Here is a 17,300-nt window from a genome sequence, read left to right as displayed (position 1 = left end):
AAAGCAAAGAAATGCTGGTGAGGTACATGGTGACTTTGTTGAGTATGTAGCCTACCCACAGGGTATCTGACAAACTAAAAAACTAGTCTATGGAATTATTTGCATGCATAGGGAGTTGGGTTCAGGTTGAGGTTGCGGCTGCTTAGCATTATCATAGATGTAGGAGGCCTCATGATTATCATCGACGTAAACGAAGCAACAGAGTAAAGAGGGTCTATAAATCCTTCTTTTGCAAACATCTGTGGAACCTTATTTGCTGATGACATGGGAGTGCTATTTAGAAGAATGTGTCCAAGCCCCCACAAGATATCTACAGCACAACATCCTTTGGTCAGGGACTGTTAAAAATGGGTATATAGCCAGGCACAGTGGCTCACGCCTGTAATCCCAGCACTTTGGGAGGCCGAGGCGGGTGGATCACGAGGTCAGGAGATCGAGACCATCCTGGCTAACATGGTGAAACCCCGTCTCTACTAAAAATACAAAAAAAAAATTAGCCAGGCGTGGTGGCGGGCATCTGTAATCCCAGCTACTCTGGAGGCTGAGACACGAGAATCACTTGAACCTGGGAGGTGGAGGTTGTAGTCAGCAAAGATCACACCATTGCACTCCAGCCTGGGTAACAAGAGTGAAACTCGGTCTCAAAAAAAAAACAGAAAAAAGAAAAGAAAATTTCACTCTCCACAGAAGTTACAGGAAGATATGTATCAGCGAGTGTGAGTGGTCATAACATGGTTAATTTGAATAAGTCATTTTATGACTTCTAGATGACACCCCACACACCTGTATTGATTCAGAATCACTGGACATCTTTCCAGCAAGAAGGGAATAAAATACTAGTAACTGTGAAAATAAAATGTACCTACAAAACATGTTGTCATTAAGCAACATTTAGAGATTGTTTTACGTCCCTGATTATCTTGCTGTTGGTAATTTATGATCTTTTTATTCATGTAACTTAAGTATTTTTTCATTCACTAAATGGGACAGGAAGTTTTAACTCTTGTATTCAACATGTTAATGAAATAGTCCTGCAGCTCGCATTTGTAAATTATGTTCTCAAAAGGATAAAAATGCATATCCAAAAAATGTTATAAGGACACTAAACGTCTACTCAAAAACTGTGGGTAAATGTCTTTTTGTTCTTCACTTTCTGAGTAAAGGTCTTTTTTTTTTGAGAGTCTCACTCTGTCGCCCAGGCTAGAGTGCAGTGGTGCGATCTCAGCTCACAGCAAACTCCGCCTCCCAGGTTCAGGCCATTCTCCTGCCTCAGCCTCCCAAGTAGCTGGCACTACAGGCACCCACCACCACGCCCGGCTAATTTTTTTGTTTGTATTTTTAGTAGAGATGGGGTTTCACCATGTTAGCCAGGATGGTCTCGCTCTCCTGATCTTGTGATCCACCCGTCTCGGTCTCCCAAAGTGCTTGGATTACAGGCGTGAGCCACCGCACCTGGCCGAGTAAAGCTCTTATAATTAATGTTGTGAGAATGTTTTGGTTATCAATGAGAATACTTTAAAGAGAGTATGAGAGACAATATGGAGAAGAGATCCTAGGCAGCCCTAAGGGAATTACACAAGGTGGTACCATGCCTCTGAGTCCCTCCGACTATGTTCTATCTCTTCATCTGTATTGTGTTCCAATCCCATAAAGCAGCCTCATTTTTCTATTTAACACTTCTTTTTTTTTTTTTTTAATAATTTAATGTGGTATAAGTGTGATTTGGTTACATGCACAGATTGTGCAGAAGCTAAATCAGGGCTTTAGGGTATCCATCACTCAAATAGTATCCATTGCACTCATTAAGTAATTTCTCATCATCCACCCTCCATCACGTCTAAATTGTCTAAGATATTACAATTTCTTCTAAGATTCTGACACTTATCTGGGAATAGTAATTGCTTATTAAATCAATATTTGCCATGGTGGTTGCAATGTTGACATTCCTGCAGGTGTGGAACAAGACTATCTGATTCTTGATAAATTATCTTGTATTCCATGATCCAACTCCCTTGCTAGGAAGTGATTATCATTTCACCTGTAGGTGCAGTGATAGCATCTGCATGAAGGCTGGAGATTATTACCTCTGAAACACAGCTGAGGACTGAGATAATTACAAAGTAATTAATATGGATTCAGAGAGTTATCCATTGACAATGACATAAGTAGCTAGTAAAGTTTCTTTTTTTTTTTTTTTTTTTGAGACAGAGTCTTGCTCTGTCGCCCAGGCTGGAGTGCAGTGGCCGGATCTCAGCTCACTGCAAGCTCTGCCTCCCGGGTTTATGCCATTCTCCTGCCTCAGCCTCCTGAGTAGCTGGGACTACAGGCGCCCACCACCTCGCCCGGCTAGTAGCTAGTACAGTTTCTGTGATGGCCAAGAACACATTAAGTCTCAATGCATAGTAAGTAGAGAACAGTAAGCTTTAAGTTCTGAGATAATTAAGTGAAACTCACGGCTATCATGAAAACTTGGTTAACACAAAATTCTAATTTCAACAAAGTGCATATCCTTTCCATTTATGAGAACTCTGAGGAATAGCAAACTTGGAGAGAAAGAAATAGTATGGCAGGAGTAGAAAGATGTGGAATAATAGAAGGCAAGCCATAGCATATTTGTCAAAAAAAAAAAAAAACTTTTCCTCTGTTGTCTGTCACACAACAATGATCAATATGGAATAATTCTGTGACCAGATATGCGGGGTGTTCTCCACACACACCAAGCAATCCTCCAGTGGACACAAGCTGGGGGTCCTCCAGTTCAACTCAGTCATTATCTACCTGTAGATAGCATCACATCCCCCAGTTTGAGGACTCAGTCACCAAGACTGATGCTCCCATTTCTGATGCCAATCAAAGCCCCAGAGCCTCTGCTTTTGACTGATGAACTATAAACCAGGAATCCCATGGACCCCCCACCCCATGACCAGATTTGATTAATTTGATAGAGCGGCACATAAAACTCAGGGAAAATAATTTACTGGTTAATTATAAATAGTACAAAAGGTGCAGATAGAGATGCATAGGGTAAACTATGAGAAAAGCGCTTGGAGCTTCCATGCCCTCTTGCAAAGACTGAAGGCGTCTTAAGCAACAGGGCCTTTATTATAACACAAATCAGGGCAATAGGCGGCAGGCTGTCTGAGATTCAAGACTGGCAGGCTGGAAAATTCCATCTTAAGAATTCCATGAGATCCAAAAGATCCCTGAAAAAGGCAGTCTATCTTTTCAAGTTATCAGAAGAGTCCTCTGTGCCAAAAATGAGTCAGTTTCATGGCCTAACTCATCGGAGAGAAAGAAATGAGAATAGAATGAGTACTGAGGATACTAAAAAATCCCTCTGTTGAATGAAACAAAATCAAAGTTACTTCTGGATCATGATGAGTTAGGCGAATGATGTACTGTGGGCACCTGCCAAGTGGTAAAGGTGAAATGCTTTTTAGAAGAGAACTGTCAGTCACAGAAGTCTAGCAAGAGACCTGGGCAGGTTGAAAAATACTACGTGGTTCCGATATACCTGGAATGTATGCAGCTATTTGATCTATGGCACATTCAATTTAGACAGATGGCATCCTCATAAAGGGTCTCCTCCAGTGTTAAACTGAAGAAGAAATAATACTGCCTCCACATCTGTGGTATTTTCCTCATGTAAATATTCCGGTAACCAATGAGAGAGGGCGAAGGCTTTCTCACATTCATTGCACTCAAAAGGCACTTCTTCAGTGGTAGCACTCTCTTATGTAAAGAAGTTAGCATTACAGCTAAAGAATATTCCCCATTTGCCACACTCATAACACCTTGATTCGGTGTGAACTCTCTCGCCTTGAAGGAGCAAAAAGCCTGGGCAAGAAAATTTCCAAAATTTGCTTCACTTATAAGGCCTCATTCCAGTATGAACTCTCTGATGGCGATGGAACGAAGAACTGTGGCGAAATGATTTTCCACAATCAATGCATTCATACGGCCTTTCTCCAGTGTGAACTCTCAAGTGTTTAATAAGGCTGGAGTTTTCAGCAAAGGATTTCTTACATTCACTGCACTCATAAGGCCTTTCTCCAGTGTGAACTCTCAGATGTATAATAAGGCTAGATCTTCGGCTAAAGGATTTCCCACACTGCCCACATTCATGCCTTTCTCCAGTATGAACTCGCTGATGGTGAATGAGGTTGGACCTTAAGCTAAAGGATTTTCCACATTCACTACATTCGTAAGGCCTTTCTCTAGTGTGAACTCTCTGATGCTGCAAGAGTGAAGAGCTTCGGCGAAATGATTTTCCACACTCACCACATTCATAAGGCCTTTCTCCTGTGTGAACTCTCAAGTGTTTAATAAGACTGGAGTTTTCAGCAAAGGATCTCCCACATTCACTGCACTCATAAGGCCTCTCTCCAGTGTGAATCCTCCTGTGTTTAACGAGACTAGATGTATAAGCAAAGGACTTTCCACATTCATTGCATTCATAACGCTTTGCTCCAGAGTGAACTTTCCTGTGGTTAATGAAATTGGACTTTTCAGCAAAGGCTTTTCCACATTCAATACACTCATAAGGCCTTTCTCTAGCGTGAAGTGTCTGATGCTGCAAGAGTGAAGAGCTTTGGTGAAATGATTTTCCACACTCACTGCATTCATAGGTCTTTTGCCCAGTATGAAATCTCTCACGAATATGGACTGTAGGGTTTTGGTGAAATAAATTCGCATATTTGCTGCACTCATAAGGTCTTTCTCCAGTGCGAACATTCCTGTGTTTGTGATCTCTTCTGGGTTCAGTGAGGCAGGACTTGTTCTTAAATAATTTCCTATATTCCCCACACTCATAAGGCCTTTCTCCACTATGACCTCCCTGGTCTTTGTATATATGTAAACAAGTGCTCTGCTTAGAAGGTGCTGCCTCATCTTCCCCTCCATGCCAACAACCTAAAAGCAAAGAAACACTGGTGAGGTACATGTTGACTTTGTTGAGTATGCAGCCTACCTACAAGAGTATCTGACAAACCAAAAAACTACTCTATGGAGTTATCTGCACGCATAGGGAGTTGGGTTCAGGTTGAGGTTGGGGCTGCTTAGCATTATCATAGATATAGGAGGCCTCATGTTGTCAAGGGCATGACTAAATGAGGCAACAGACATAATAACGGCCGGGTCTATAACGCCTTCATTTGCAAAGAACTTGCCTGTGGGACCTTATTTGCTGATGACATGTGAGTACTATATAAAGAATATGTCCAGGCCCCCACAACCTGACTAGAGCACGACATCCTTTGGTCAGGGACTGTTAAGAATGGGTATATACATGGCCAAGAACCGTGGCTCATGCCTCTAATCCCAGAGCTTTGGGAGGCCGAGGCAGGTGGATCACAAGGTCAGGAGTTTGAGACCAGCCTGGTCAACATGGCAAAACCCCTTCTCTACTAAAAACAAAAAAGTTAGCCAGGCATGGTGGCGTGCACCTGTAATCCCAGCTACTCAGGAGGCTGAGGCAGGAGAATCGCTTGAACCTGGGAGTCAGAGGTTGCAGTGAGCCTAGTCCAGCATGGGCAACAGAGCAAGAATCTGTCCCAAGAAAAAAAAAAAAAGGGTATATACTTCACAAAGGCGGGGCGTGGTGGCTCACATCTGTAATCCCAGCACTTTGGGAGGCCGAGGGGGGTGGATCACCTGAGGTCAGGAGTTCAAGACCAGTCTTGCCAACATGGTAAAACCCTATCTTTACTAAAAATACCCAAAAAATTAGCTGGGTGTGGTGGGGGGCCCCTGTAGTCCTAGCTACTCGGGAGGCTGAGGTAGGAGAATCGCTTGAATCTGGGAGGCAGAGGTTGTAGTGAGCTGAGATCGCATTATTGCACTCCAGCCTGGGAAACAAGAGTGAAACTCTATCTCAAAAGAAAAAAAGAATGGGTATATACTTCATAATACAAAATACATGAGTCAATATTGAAGACCACTGCAGACAGAGCAGTGAGAAAAATAGGTGAGATGTGGAGTTCAGATATATGAAAATTAGTCCTGGGTTGAATGTAGCAGCAGAAGCGACAAGGTGTAGGACTAATAAACTGGCACTCTCAACAACGGGGAAGGAAAGACATAAAGCGGGCTACTTCTATTGGCACGAAGATACTGTCAAATAGAAGAGGTCTATGGCATAATTTGAATAGAGCCCTGATGTCATGACCTCACTCACATGCTATTCTTCAGAAGAAAGCTGCCCCAAGTCCTTGCTAAGGCTGGACTCATTTACATCTTAGGGACAACCACGGGCTCTTCATTTCACCACCAAGATGAGCAACTACATGGAAACTTGATAATGTTAAGTACTAAGAGAAACATAGGACAGATGAACAGCCAATACTGGCTCAGAACAACTCTGCATTTGATATTCCACAGGAAAGGAAACTAAATATTATAAAAAGAATTCCTTCCTATAAATTTTTAGAGATAAGGACCTGCTATGTTGGCCAGGCTGGCCTCAAACTCCTGGAATCTGAGTAGCCTCTGAAGAGCTGGGATGACAGGTATTACTGTGCCTGATGAAATACTATAAAAAGAATTTTGGGCCGGGCGCGGTGGCTCAAGCCTGTAATCCCAGCACTTTGGGAGGCCGAGACGGGCGGATCACGAGGTCAGGAGATCGAGACCATCCTGGCTAACATGGTGAAACCCCGTCTCTACTAAAAATACAAAAAAAAAAAAAAAAACTAGCCGGGCGACGTGGCGGGCGCCTGTAGTCCCAGCTACTCGGGAGGCTGAGGCAGGAGAATGGCGTGAACCTGGGAGGCGGAGCTTGCAGTGAGCTGAGATCCGGCCACTGCACTCCAGCCTGGGCGGCAGAGCGAGACTCCGTCTCAAAAAAAAAAAAAAAAAAAAGAATTTTGAAGTAGGGTATTGCAAGAACAGGCTGTGGTTCATGTACATAATGACCATGTCAGTGCCGACAATTTGTGGCATGAACAAATGTGAGCTAGAGGAAGGAAATGGAACTTGAGACAAACAGAAGCCTTGGATCTGTACAGTCACCCAGACAGGCAGAGGACAACCAAGATGGGAAACATTAGGGTGACTTTAAGACTCCTGACCCTGACTCCTTCCCTGGAAGCCTGCAACAAAGCAGGTTGGAGCTGCTCAAGGAAAGGAGAGTAAGTATACCTCAGTCCAACCAACAACAGAACATCTCCAGAGAACTGGAGAATGAAGCTGTGTCCATGGTCCTGATGTGAGAAAGTGATAAGGCATAAAGGAGAGGGGTAGAGACTAACTCAGATCACAGGTGAATATGAGTACCTTACCCAGGGAGGATATAAGTGTCAAGGTCTCCAGCATCACGTCACGGTACAGGCATCTCTGAGCCTCATTAAGAAGACTCCATTCCTCCAGGGAAAAGTTTACAGCCACGTCTTCAAAGGTCACACTGCTCTGTCATGATGGGGATAGATGAAACCACAAATGGCCCCTATGCTGAAGACCCACAATCCACTTCCCCAACATATCTACCGTTGCCCATCCTCCTTCTCCCAGGATTCCCAACTCAGAAAAGAAACTTTGCCCACTAGTGCCACTATGTCCTCATGCGACCATTAATCAAGACACATAGCCATCAGCAACAAGAGGCAGATAAGCAAACAGGTGTCTGCTGTGGTCCTGAAATAAAGGGTTTCATCCTCTCCTTTCTAGCAATTCCCCTGGTATAGCAAAGGTCACGTGAATCCCAATGCAGTGCCTGAGGCCTTTCAAACATAATCTTTATGTACATACACATCCTTCACATCTTTGGACACCACAGACACATGCCAATTGCCACCACCACCTAACTGCCCACACCATAGGCCTCTCTCTCGTCTTGACAGAAGTTAAAGTATTTTAATCGCCCTTTCTTCTACTGGTAAGAGTAGGAGTCTCACCCTAGGGTTATGGTGATGGCCAAACACACAACACCTGACACTGAACACAAGTCATCAAGAAAGTTCATTAATCAAACATGCTCACAGCTTGAAAGAAGAGGACACCACTCACCACAGACAGCCACATGGGGGTTGAACTATGCATAAGAGAGAGAGGCCAGGTGCGGTGGCACACACCTGTAATCCCAGCACTTTGGGAGGCTGAGGCAGGTGGTTCACCTGAGGTCAGGAGTTCGAGACCAGCCCAAACAAGGTGAAACCCCGTCTCTACAAAAAAATTTTTTTTAATTTTTGTAATAAATACAAAAATTAGCTGGATGTGGTGGCATGCACCTGTAGTCCCAGCTACTCAGGAGGCTGAGACAGGAGAATCTCTCGAACCCGGGAGATGGAGGGTGCAGTAAGCCCAGATGGCACCACGGCACTCCAGCCTGGGCAATGGAGCAAGATTCTGTCTCAAAAAAAAAAAAAAAAAAAAGAGAGAGAGCACAACCAGGGACTATGGTATGTAAGCTTTGCTCAATCAAGAGGGTGTGATAGTTCCTGATTCCCTTAAAAGAAGGCAACTGGTTTGTTTTTATTTTTAATTTTTGAGACAGGGTCTTGCTCTGTCACTCCTCCTGGAGCGTAGTGGCACAATCACAGCTCACTGCAGCCTGAACTCCCTGAGTTCCAGCAATCCTCCCACCTCAGCCTCCTAATTAGCTGGGACCACAGGTGTGTGACACCACACCCAGCTGCAACTGGCTTGTTTGAATCTCTGTGGGTAGAAATGAAACTGAAACCTGCTACAAATAAATAATAACCAGGAACTCTGCCTAGTCCTCTTGATTAAAAGGGTAGTCAGGCTAGGACACATTATCCAAAAGAGCAGAGTGGGGAGGGGGATTTGCACTCAGACCATTTGAGGTATCACCAGACATGAAGGTAGCACATGAAACTGGCCTTAACTTTAGGGTTTATACCATAATGTGGCTGACATCATCCACAGTAGTCTTGGCAAATTAAAAAGGAATCCAAAATTACCACAGAATTCTAATGTTTCTCAATAGCAGTGGTAGCCCCAAATCATTCTTTGAAGCCCTCCATGCATAAATCCACAGACAAAAAGAACCACTAGCATTTTCAGATATTTATGGTGCTATTCCACTTCTATGCTGCATTTGCTTTCCTCAGAAACTATGACTTTTTATTTATTATTTTTTTGAGACGGAGTTTCACTCTTTTTGCCCAGGCTGGAGAGCAATGGCGCGATCTCGGCTCACCACAACCTCCACCTCCCAGGTTTAAGTGATTCTCCTGCCTCAGCCTCCCGAGTAGCTGGGATTAGAGGCATGCGCCACCACGCCTGGCTGATTTTATACTTTTTAGTAGAGATAGGGTTTCTCCATGTTGGTCAGGCTGGTCTCGAACTCCCAGCCTCAAGTGATCCACCCGCCTCAGCCTCCCAAAGTGCTGGGATTACAGGTGTGAGCCACCATGCCCGGTTGACTTTTTTTTTGAGACAGAGTTTCACTTTTGTCGCCCAGACTGGTGTGCAATGACACAATCTTGGTTCACTGCAACCTCTGCCTCCCAGGTTCAAGTGATTCTCCTGTCTCAGCCCCCGAATAGCTGGGATTACAGGTGCCTGCCACCACGTCATCTACTTTTTTTGTTTTTTTAATAGAGATGGGGTTTCACCACGTTGGCGATGCTGATCTCGAACCCCCAACCTCACGTTATCTGCCCACCTTGGCCTCCCAAAGTGCTGGGATTACAGGTGTGAGCCACTATGCCCGGCACCTATGACTTTCTTCTGTCCACCTAACCCCATTCAAAGCCCAGAACCATTGGTCATCAATCTCGGGCATAGTGACTCTCACAAGGTGACCATATTTGCCTCCATATCTGGTACCAGGCTGAATGAAACACCCCAGGCCACACCAAAGACATCTCAAAATCTTGGTGAGGCCACAAAGTAGCCAATAAACACAAGCTCCGGCCTGGGTGTCATCTTCCCTCAGCTACTCCAATGCGTTGGCAAGCATCTCAAGTCTATTCATTCCTTGGAAGCATTATGTCACTTGCCAAACTAGGCTGTCAGATATAACCTCCCTTTCCAGTCTGGCCAAGGTGGTGAAACCCCGTCTCTACTAAAAATGCAAAAATTAGCCGGATGTGGTGGCAGGCGCCTATAATCCCAGCTACTTGGGAGGCTGAGGCAGGAGAATCATTTGAACCCGGGAGGCAGAGGTTGCAGTGAGCCGAGATCGCACCACTGCACTCTAGTCTGGGCAACAGAGCAAAACTCTGTCTCAAAAAAAAAAAAAAAAAAAAGAAGAAGAAACAGATATACCCTCCCTTCATGGCCATTTACCTCCCTCACCTGTGTTTCTGAAATCCAATACCATCACCAGGTACACAAGCAGGAAACCCAATCCCCACTTCCTGTCCAACAGTGTCACCAACATAATCTGAAGGTTGTGCCTTCCAAATGTGAGCCATGACTCAATCATCTCGGTCCACATAGTAGTCACCATATATTAGATACCTCCAGTATCAACCCTTCCCCAGATATTTGCATCTATGTGTCCAGCTGCCCATTTGATAGCTCCACTAAGTAGTATCTAATACATTTTAGAATCTTAACATGGCTGTGATATTGTGAAATATATATTTGGTCATCTCCTTTTCTGGCATGCAACTCCTAAAATTCACGAAATTCTCAGATTTAAGTGAGTTTCAATGGTAATGAGTTGAATGATGGTTGGTAACCCCTAGATAACTTCAGGATGGAGACTGGTCAGGGAAAAGACTATGTCGGGATTCCAGGTCTGGAAAGTTCAGCCCCCACCGCAATCTCCAGAAAGGGGAGAGGGGGCCAAGGGTTAAGCTGATCAGCATTGGCCAATGATTTAATTAATCATGCCTATGTAACAAAGCCTCGGCAGGGCGCGGTGGCTCAAGCCTGTAATCCCAGCACTTTGGGAGGCCGAGACGGGCGGATCACGAGGTCAGGAGATCGAGACCATCCTGGCTAACACAGCGAAACCCCGTCTCTACTAAAAAATACAAAAAAACTAGCCGGGCGTGGTGGTGGGCGCCTGTAGTCCCAGCTACTCGGGAGGCTGAGGCAGGAGAATGGCGTGAATCCGGGAGGCGGAGCTTGCAGTGAGCTGAGATCCGGCCACTGCACTCCAGCCTGGGCGACAGAGAGAGACTCCGTCTCAAGAAAAAAAAAAAAAAAAACAAAGCCTCGATAAAACCCCATAAAGACAGGGTTTAGGGAGCTTCCAAATAGCCAAACACATGGAAGTTCCTGGATGGTGGTGTGCCTGAAGATCATAAAAGCTCTGGGTCCCTTCCCCTTACGCATCTCTTCATCTGTAAACTTTGTAATAAATAGGGGCCGGGCGCGGTGGCTCAAGCCTGTAATCCCAGCACTTTGGGAGGCCGAGACGGGCGGATCACGAGGTCAGGAGATCGAGACCATCCTGGCTAACATGGTGAAACCCTGTCTCTACTAAAAATACAAAAAACTAGCCGGGCGACGTGGCGGGCACCTGTAGTCCCAGCTACTCGGGAGGCTGAGGCAGGAGAATGGTGTGAACCCGGGAGGCGGAGCCTGCAGTGAGCTGAGATCCGGCCACTGCACTCCAGCCTGGGTGGCAGAGCGAGACTCCGTCTCAAAAAAAAAAAAAAAAAAAAAAAAAAAACACTTTGTAATAAATATTCTTTAAAATAAACTGGCAAATTAAAGCGTCTTCTGAGGTTTTGTGACTGGCTCTAGCAATTTAATGGAAGTCGAGGAAGGGGTCATGGGAACCTGATTTATAGCAAGTCAGTCAAAAGATAGGTAAACAAAAAAAATCCTGGGGCTTGTGATTGGCATCGAAAGGGGTTGGCGGACAGTCCCATGGGACTGAGACTTCACCTGTGGGATCTGATGTCCACTGGAGAACTACTTGGTGTATGAGGAAAACCATCCACACATATCTAGTCACAGAAGTACTCTGTGTTGATTGTTGTGGGGGAGAGCAAAGCAAAAGCAATTTATGTTTTTTTCCACTCAGAATGGCCACAACAAACCTCCTGATAGCCTCAGTGGATATTACACCTGCTATCAACTTGCTCACATCTCAGTTGATGGAGCTCCCACTACCACAGCTGCTAAGACCAAAAACCCAGGGGTATTTCCTGAATCCTCTCAAGCTCTCACTGTTCCCATTTAAAAATTAAGTTGCCGGGCTGGGCATGATGGCTCAAGCCTGTAATCCCAGCACTTTGGGAGGCCGCGGCGGGTGGATCACCAGCTCAGGAGTTCGAGGCCAGCCTGGTTAAAATGGCGAAACCCTATCTCTACTAAAAATACAAAAAACTAGCCGGGCGACGTGGCGGGCACCTGTAGTCCCAGCTACTCGGGAGGCTGAGGCAGGAGAATGGTGTGAACCCGGGAGGCGGAGCCTGCAGTGAGCTGAGATCCGGCCACTGCACTCCAGCCTGGGTGGCAGAGCGAGACTCCGTCTCAAAAAAAAAAAAAAAAAAAAACACTTTGTAATAAATATTCTTTAAAATAAACTGGCAAATTAAAGCGTCTTCTGAGGTTTTGTGACTGGCTCTAGCAATTTAATGGAAGTCGAGGAAGGGGTCATGGGAACCTGATTTATAGCAAGTCAGTCAAAAGATAGGTAAACAAAAAAAATCCTGGGGCTTGTGATTGGCATCGAAAGGGGTTGGCGGACAGTCCCATGGGACTGAGACTTCACCTGTGGGATCTGATGTCCACTGGAGAACTACTTGGTGTATGAGGAAAACCATCCACACATATCTAGTCACAGAAGTACTCTGTGTTGATTGTTGTGGGGGAGAGCAAAGCAAAAGCAATTTATGTTTTTTTCCACTCAGAATGGCCACAACAAACCTCCTGATAGCCTCAGTGGATATTACACCTGCTATCAACTTGCTCACATCTCAGTTGATGGAGCTCCCACTACCACAGCTGCTAAGACCAAAAACCCAGGGGTATTTCCTGAATCCTCTCAAGCTCTCACTGTTCCCATTTAAAAATTAAGTTGCCGGGCTGGGCATGATGGCTCAAGCCTGTAATCCCAGCACTTTGGGAGGCCGCGGCGGGTGGATCACCAGCTCAGGAGTTCGAGGCCAGCCTGGTTAAAATGGCGAAACCCTATCTCTACTAAAAATACAAAAATTAGCCGGGTGTGGAGGCGCGCACCTGTAATCCCAGCTATGGGAGGCTGAGGCAGGAGAATTGCTTGAACCCGGGAGGCAGAGGTTGCAGTGAACCAAGATTCCACCATTGCACTCCAGCCTGGGCGACAGGTCGAGACTCTGTCTCGGAAAAAAAAAAAAATTGACTTGCCCCTCTAAAAAACACAAATCCAGATCTAGCCACATTGCCTAAGCCACAACTTTAGTCCATTAATCCTCACCTCAACTAGGGCAGTAGCTTCCAGTTTGATCTTCCTCCTCCCTCAACCCCACAGTCTGTTGTCCACTCTGTAACCAGACAGAGCCTATTAAGAAACTGGTAACATCACCTCACCCCTCCAGTTTCCCTTCTAAGTATTTGCACATCCCAGTATCAGCTCCTGGGTGAACCCTCCACATGTGTTACATTAGTTGACAGACATGGCAACAACTCCCCATAACCTATGTCACTGATGTAGATTTGGGGTTTGAGGTTTTTCCAAGATCCCAGATCGAAGGACTGGAGAAATGGCACTTAAGTGTCCTAGAACGTGCGGTGGTTCCTGCCTGTCATCCCAGCACTTTGGGAAGCCGAAGCAGGATGACTGCTTGAGCCCAAGGGTTTGAGACTAGCCTGGGTAACATGGAGAAACTCCATCTCTACTAAAACTACAAAAAGCCAGTTACTTGGGAGACTGAGACGAGAGGCTCTCCTGAGCCCGGGGAGGTCGAGGCTATGCTGCGCCCTGATCGCGTCACCGCAATCCAGCCTGGATGTCAGAGTGAGAACCTGTCGCCCCAAAAAAAAATTTTAAAAAGACGCCAAGATCTAGACATGTGGGTGAGGATGAAGACCATTGAGGGACTAGAGCATCCCCTACTTCCTTCTGTGCGTTCCCTAAGTGCTTCTGTAGCCATGAGGTGTGCCAAAAGGCAGGGCTTTCACAAATGTGTCCGTGCTCAGATTTGATAAACTGAGGCTTCTCTGTAAGGTTTTTTTGGCCCTGCCACCAGATGATCTTGTGGCCCAGTGCTCAATGTCACCTCTTAATGATTCAACCTCTCAGAGCCTCAATATCCTCATCATCGCCTTCAACTCTGTACTTCCTTTGAACATCTTTTGGGAATCCTAACTCTAACACAGATTTCCTCTTTTGTTCAAAACTGTCCATGGCTTCTAGCGACCTCAAAGTCAAAGGTCAACCCTCAGTCTGGTACTGAAGAAACAACTCCGCCTCGGCCAGGCGCAGTGGCTCACGCCTGTAATCCCAGCACTTTGGAAGGCCAAGGCGGGCGGATCACCTGAGGTCAGGAGTTCGAGACCAGCCCAGCCAACATGGTGAAACCCCGTGGTGGCACACGCCTGTAATCCCAGCTACTCGGGAGGCTGAGGCAGGAGAATCGCTTGAACCCGGGAGACGGAAGTTGCAGTGAGCCAAGATCGCGCCACTGCACTCCAGCCTGGGAGACAGGGTGAGACTCCGTCTCAACAAAGAAAAAAAAAAAAGAAATAACTGCGGCTCACTCTTCGTTCCCGGTAGACACAAGATGTCCCCGTGTTCCGCATCCTCCTACCTCTGTTGCGCCTGCAGGCCTTTGCCCAAGCCGGACCCTCGGCCAGTATCGCTCTGCCGACCGCATCGATTGGGTGTCGGAAACGGGGATCCCACCTGCCGGCGCCTCTCTGTCCCTGACAGAGGCCTGGGCTGCAGGGACTCGAGGAGGCGCCCCTAACGAGGCCCGGGTCCGGGTGGGTGAGGCCCGGAGGTCGCAGCGCTCACCTGAGCGGGGTCTCTCAGAGCGGCCGCTGCAGCCATGACTCTGTTGGCGGGCGGGAGGACGCGGGATCGGCGGTGTTCCTGTGGTTGTCCTGTCCCGGGTTGCGACCAGTAGCGTCGCCGAGCCTCAGATCCGCCTGTGTGCTATGACCACAACCACTCCTCCCGAGCTGGTCCAGACACAGAATCTCCGTATGGGCCTCACAGGCCAAAACGGCTGCCACGGCTAGGACGCCGGAAGTCTCGGCTTGACTTTACGTGCCCCCGCAATGGCGCGGCTTTTCTGAAGCTTCATTGGCTCAGTCACGCTTCTGGGTGACTGTTTCTGGGTAATGTAGTTTACCAGGGGGGATTCTGGGTAATGTAGTTCCCAGAGATGGGCAGCGCTGAAGGTGACTTTCTTCCGACTTTCGGAAGAAAGGGCCAAGCTCCACTGGGAGGGGCGCTAGACAATGGCGACTCCAGGTCCAGATGCAGAGGAGGGTCTCCCATCTTAGAAGAGGCCATACACGGCCGGGCGCGGTGGCTCAAGCCTGTAATCCCAGCACTTTGGGAGGCCGAGACGGGCGGATCACGAGGTCAGGAGATCAAGACCATCCTGACTAACACGGTGAAACCCCGTCTCTACTAAAAAATACAAAAAACTAGCCAGGCGAGGTGGCGGGCGCCTGTAGTCCCAGCTACTCGGGAGGCTGAGGCAGGAGAATGGTGTAAACCCGGGAGGCGGAGCTTGCAGTGAGCCGAGATCCGGCCACTGCACTCCAGCCTGGGCGACAGAGCGAGACTCCGTCTCAAAAAAAAAAAAAAAAAAGAAGAGGCCATACACACATTTCTGGGGGTATTGTGTGCAACTGATTGCCCGCGTGTTTGAAGACTTCTTATTTCAGAATTTGTGATGCTCGGCTTCTTTTTTTTTTTTAAAGACACAGTTATCTCTGTCACTCAGGCTGGAGTGCAGTGGTGTGATTTTGGCTCACTGCAGCCTATGCCTCCCGGGTTCAAGCGATTCTTGTGCCTCAACCACCTGAGTACCTGGGATTACAGGCGTGTGCCACCACACCCGGCTAATTTTTGTATTTTTAGTAGAGACAGGGTTTCCTCATGTTGGCCAGGCTAGTCTCGAACTTCTGGCCTCAAATGATCCGCCTGCTACGGTCTACCGAAATGCTAGGATTATAGGCGTGAACCACTGTGCTCAGCCCATTAGCAACACTTTTATTTATGCTATATCTTTAACCTATAGATTCCTCTAGAAATCTGATATCAACGTCAAAAAGAGAATAAGACAAATGGTATTATGTTACAGGACAATGGCTGCGGTGTTCAAACATGGAGTTTGTATGCACAGGGTGCTTTTACACTGAGATACTTCAAGTGCCTTAAATCCATGAGTTCACCTCTTTGCTGGCAAGTGCTTATCATTGTCAGTGGCATTGGAATCAGAGCGACTCCATCTTGAAAATGGCTGGATAAAATAAGGCTGAGAACTATTCCGCTGCATTCCCAGGTTAGGCATTCTTAGTCACAGCATGAGATAGGAGGTTGGCACAAGATGCGGGTCACAAAGACCCTGCTGATAAAACAGGATGCACTAAAGAAGCTGGCTAAAACGCACCGAAACCAAAATGGTGATGAAAGTGACCTCTGGTCATCCTCACTGCTCATTATGCACTAATTATAACGTATTAGCATGCTAACTCCCACCAGCACCATGACAGTATACCAATGCTCTGGCAATGTTTGGAAGTTACCCTATACAGTCTAAAAAGGGGGAGGGAACCTCTGTTCTGGGAAATCTCCGCCTCTTTTTTTTTTTTTTTGAGATGGAGTCTTCCTTTGTCACCCAGGCTGGAGTGCATTGGTGCGATCTCGGTTCACTGCAACCTCCGCCTCTTGGCTTCAAGCGATTTTCCTGTCTCAGCCTCCTGGGTAGCTGGGATTACAGGCACCTGCCACGGCGCCCGACCTGTAAAATTTTCTATACTTAAACAGTTGGTTGGGTGCGGTGGCTCTTGCCTGTAATCCCAGCACTTTGGGAGGCCGAGTGGGGCGGATCACGAGGTCAGGAGTTCTAGACCAGCCTCACCAACATGGTGAAACTCCGTCTCTAGTGAAAATAGAAAAATTAGCTGGGCGTGGTGGCGCGTGCTGTAATCCCAGGTACTCGAGAGGCTGAGGCAAGATTTCGGGAGGCTGAGGCAAGAGAATCACTTGAACCCATGAGGCGGAGGTTGCAGTGAGCCAAGATCGTGCCACTGCACTCCAGCTGGGGCGACAGAGGAGAGAGTGAGGCTCCATTTCAAAAAAAAACAAAAAACAAAAAAAAAAAAAAAAAAAACAAAAAACACCTTTCTTGGATTATGTTTAGTATAAGTTGGATATTTAGTGGAAACCTTATTCGGTATTGGAGGTGAGGGTTTCCAGTAATATTTCTTTCCCCAAG

General features: G+C 46.7%; 1 protein-coding gene across 7 annotated transcripts in view; it reads right to left on the bottom strand.

Moving 5' to 3' along the window:
- Positions 1-15,140, bottom strand: part of LOC117091835 (zinc finger protein 586) — an 82,253-nt gene extending 67,113 nt beyond the window's left edge. The window contains exons 1-4 of one of the 7 annotated variants that reach the window (XM_033224671.1): positions 14,861-15,140; positions 13,322-13,388; positions 7,278-7,404; positions 2,961-4,911 (exon numbers count right to left, since the gene is read on the bottom strand). In XM_033224671.1, coding sequence (XP_033080562.1) covers positions 3,866-4,911; positions 7,278-7,311 — 1,080 coding nt within the window. In that variant the 5' untranslated portion in view covers positions 7,312-7,404; positions 13,322-13,388; positions 14,861-15,140 and the 3' untranslated portion in view covers positions 2,961-3,865. Of the gene's footprint in view, positions 1-2,960; positions 4,912-7,277; positions 7,405-13,321; positions 13,389-14,860 lie in introns of those variants that run through there. The other 6 variants (XM_033224672.1, XM_033224673.1, XM_033224670.1 and 3 more) reach the window with 6 other exon arrangements.
- Positions 15,141-17,300: the final 2,160 nt, after the last annotated feature.

The sequence above is a fragment of the Trachypithecus francoisi genome, unplaced genomic scaffold (assembly GCF_009764315.1).
Source record: "Trachypithecus francoisi isolate TF-2019V2 unplaced genomic scaffold, Tfra_2.0 Lachesis_group12, whole genome shotgun sequence".
Lineage (NCBI taxonomy): Eukaryota > Metazoa > Chordata > Mammalia > Primates > Cercopithecidae > Trachypithecus > Trachypithecus francoisi.
Note: the sequence above shows the minus strand (reverse complement) of the source record. Positions and strands in the feature narration are given on the sequence as shown.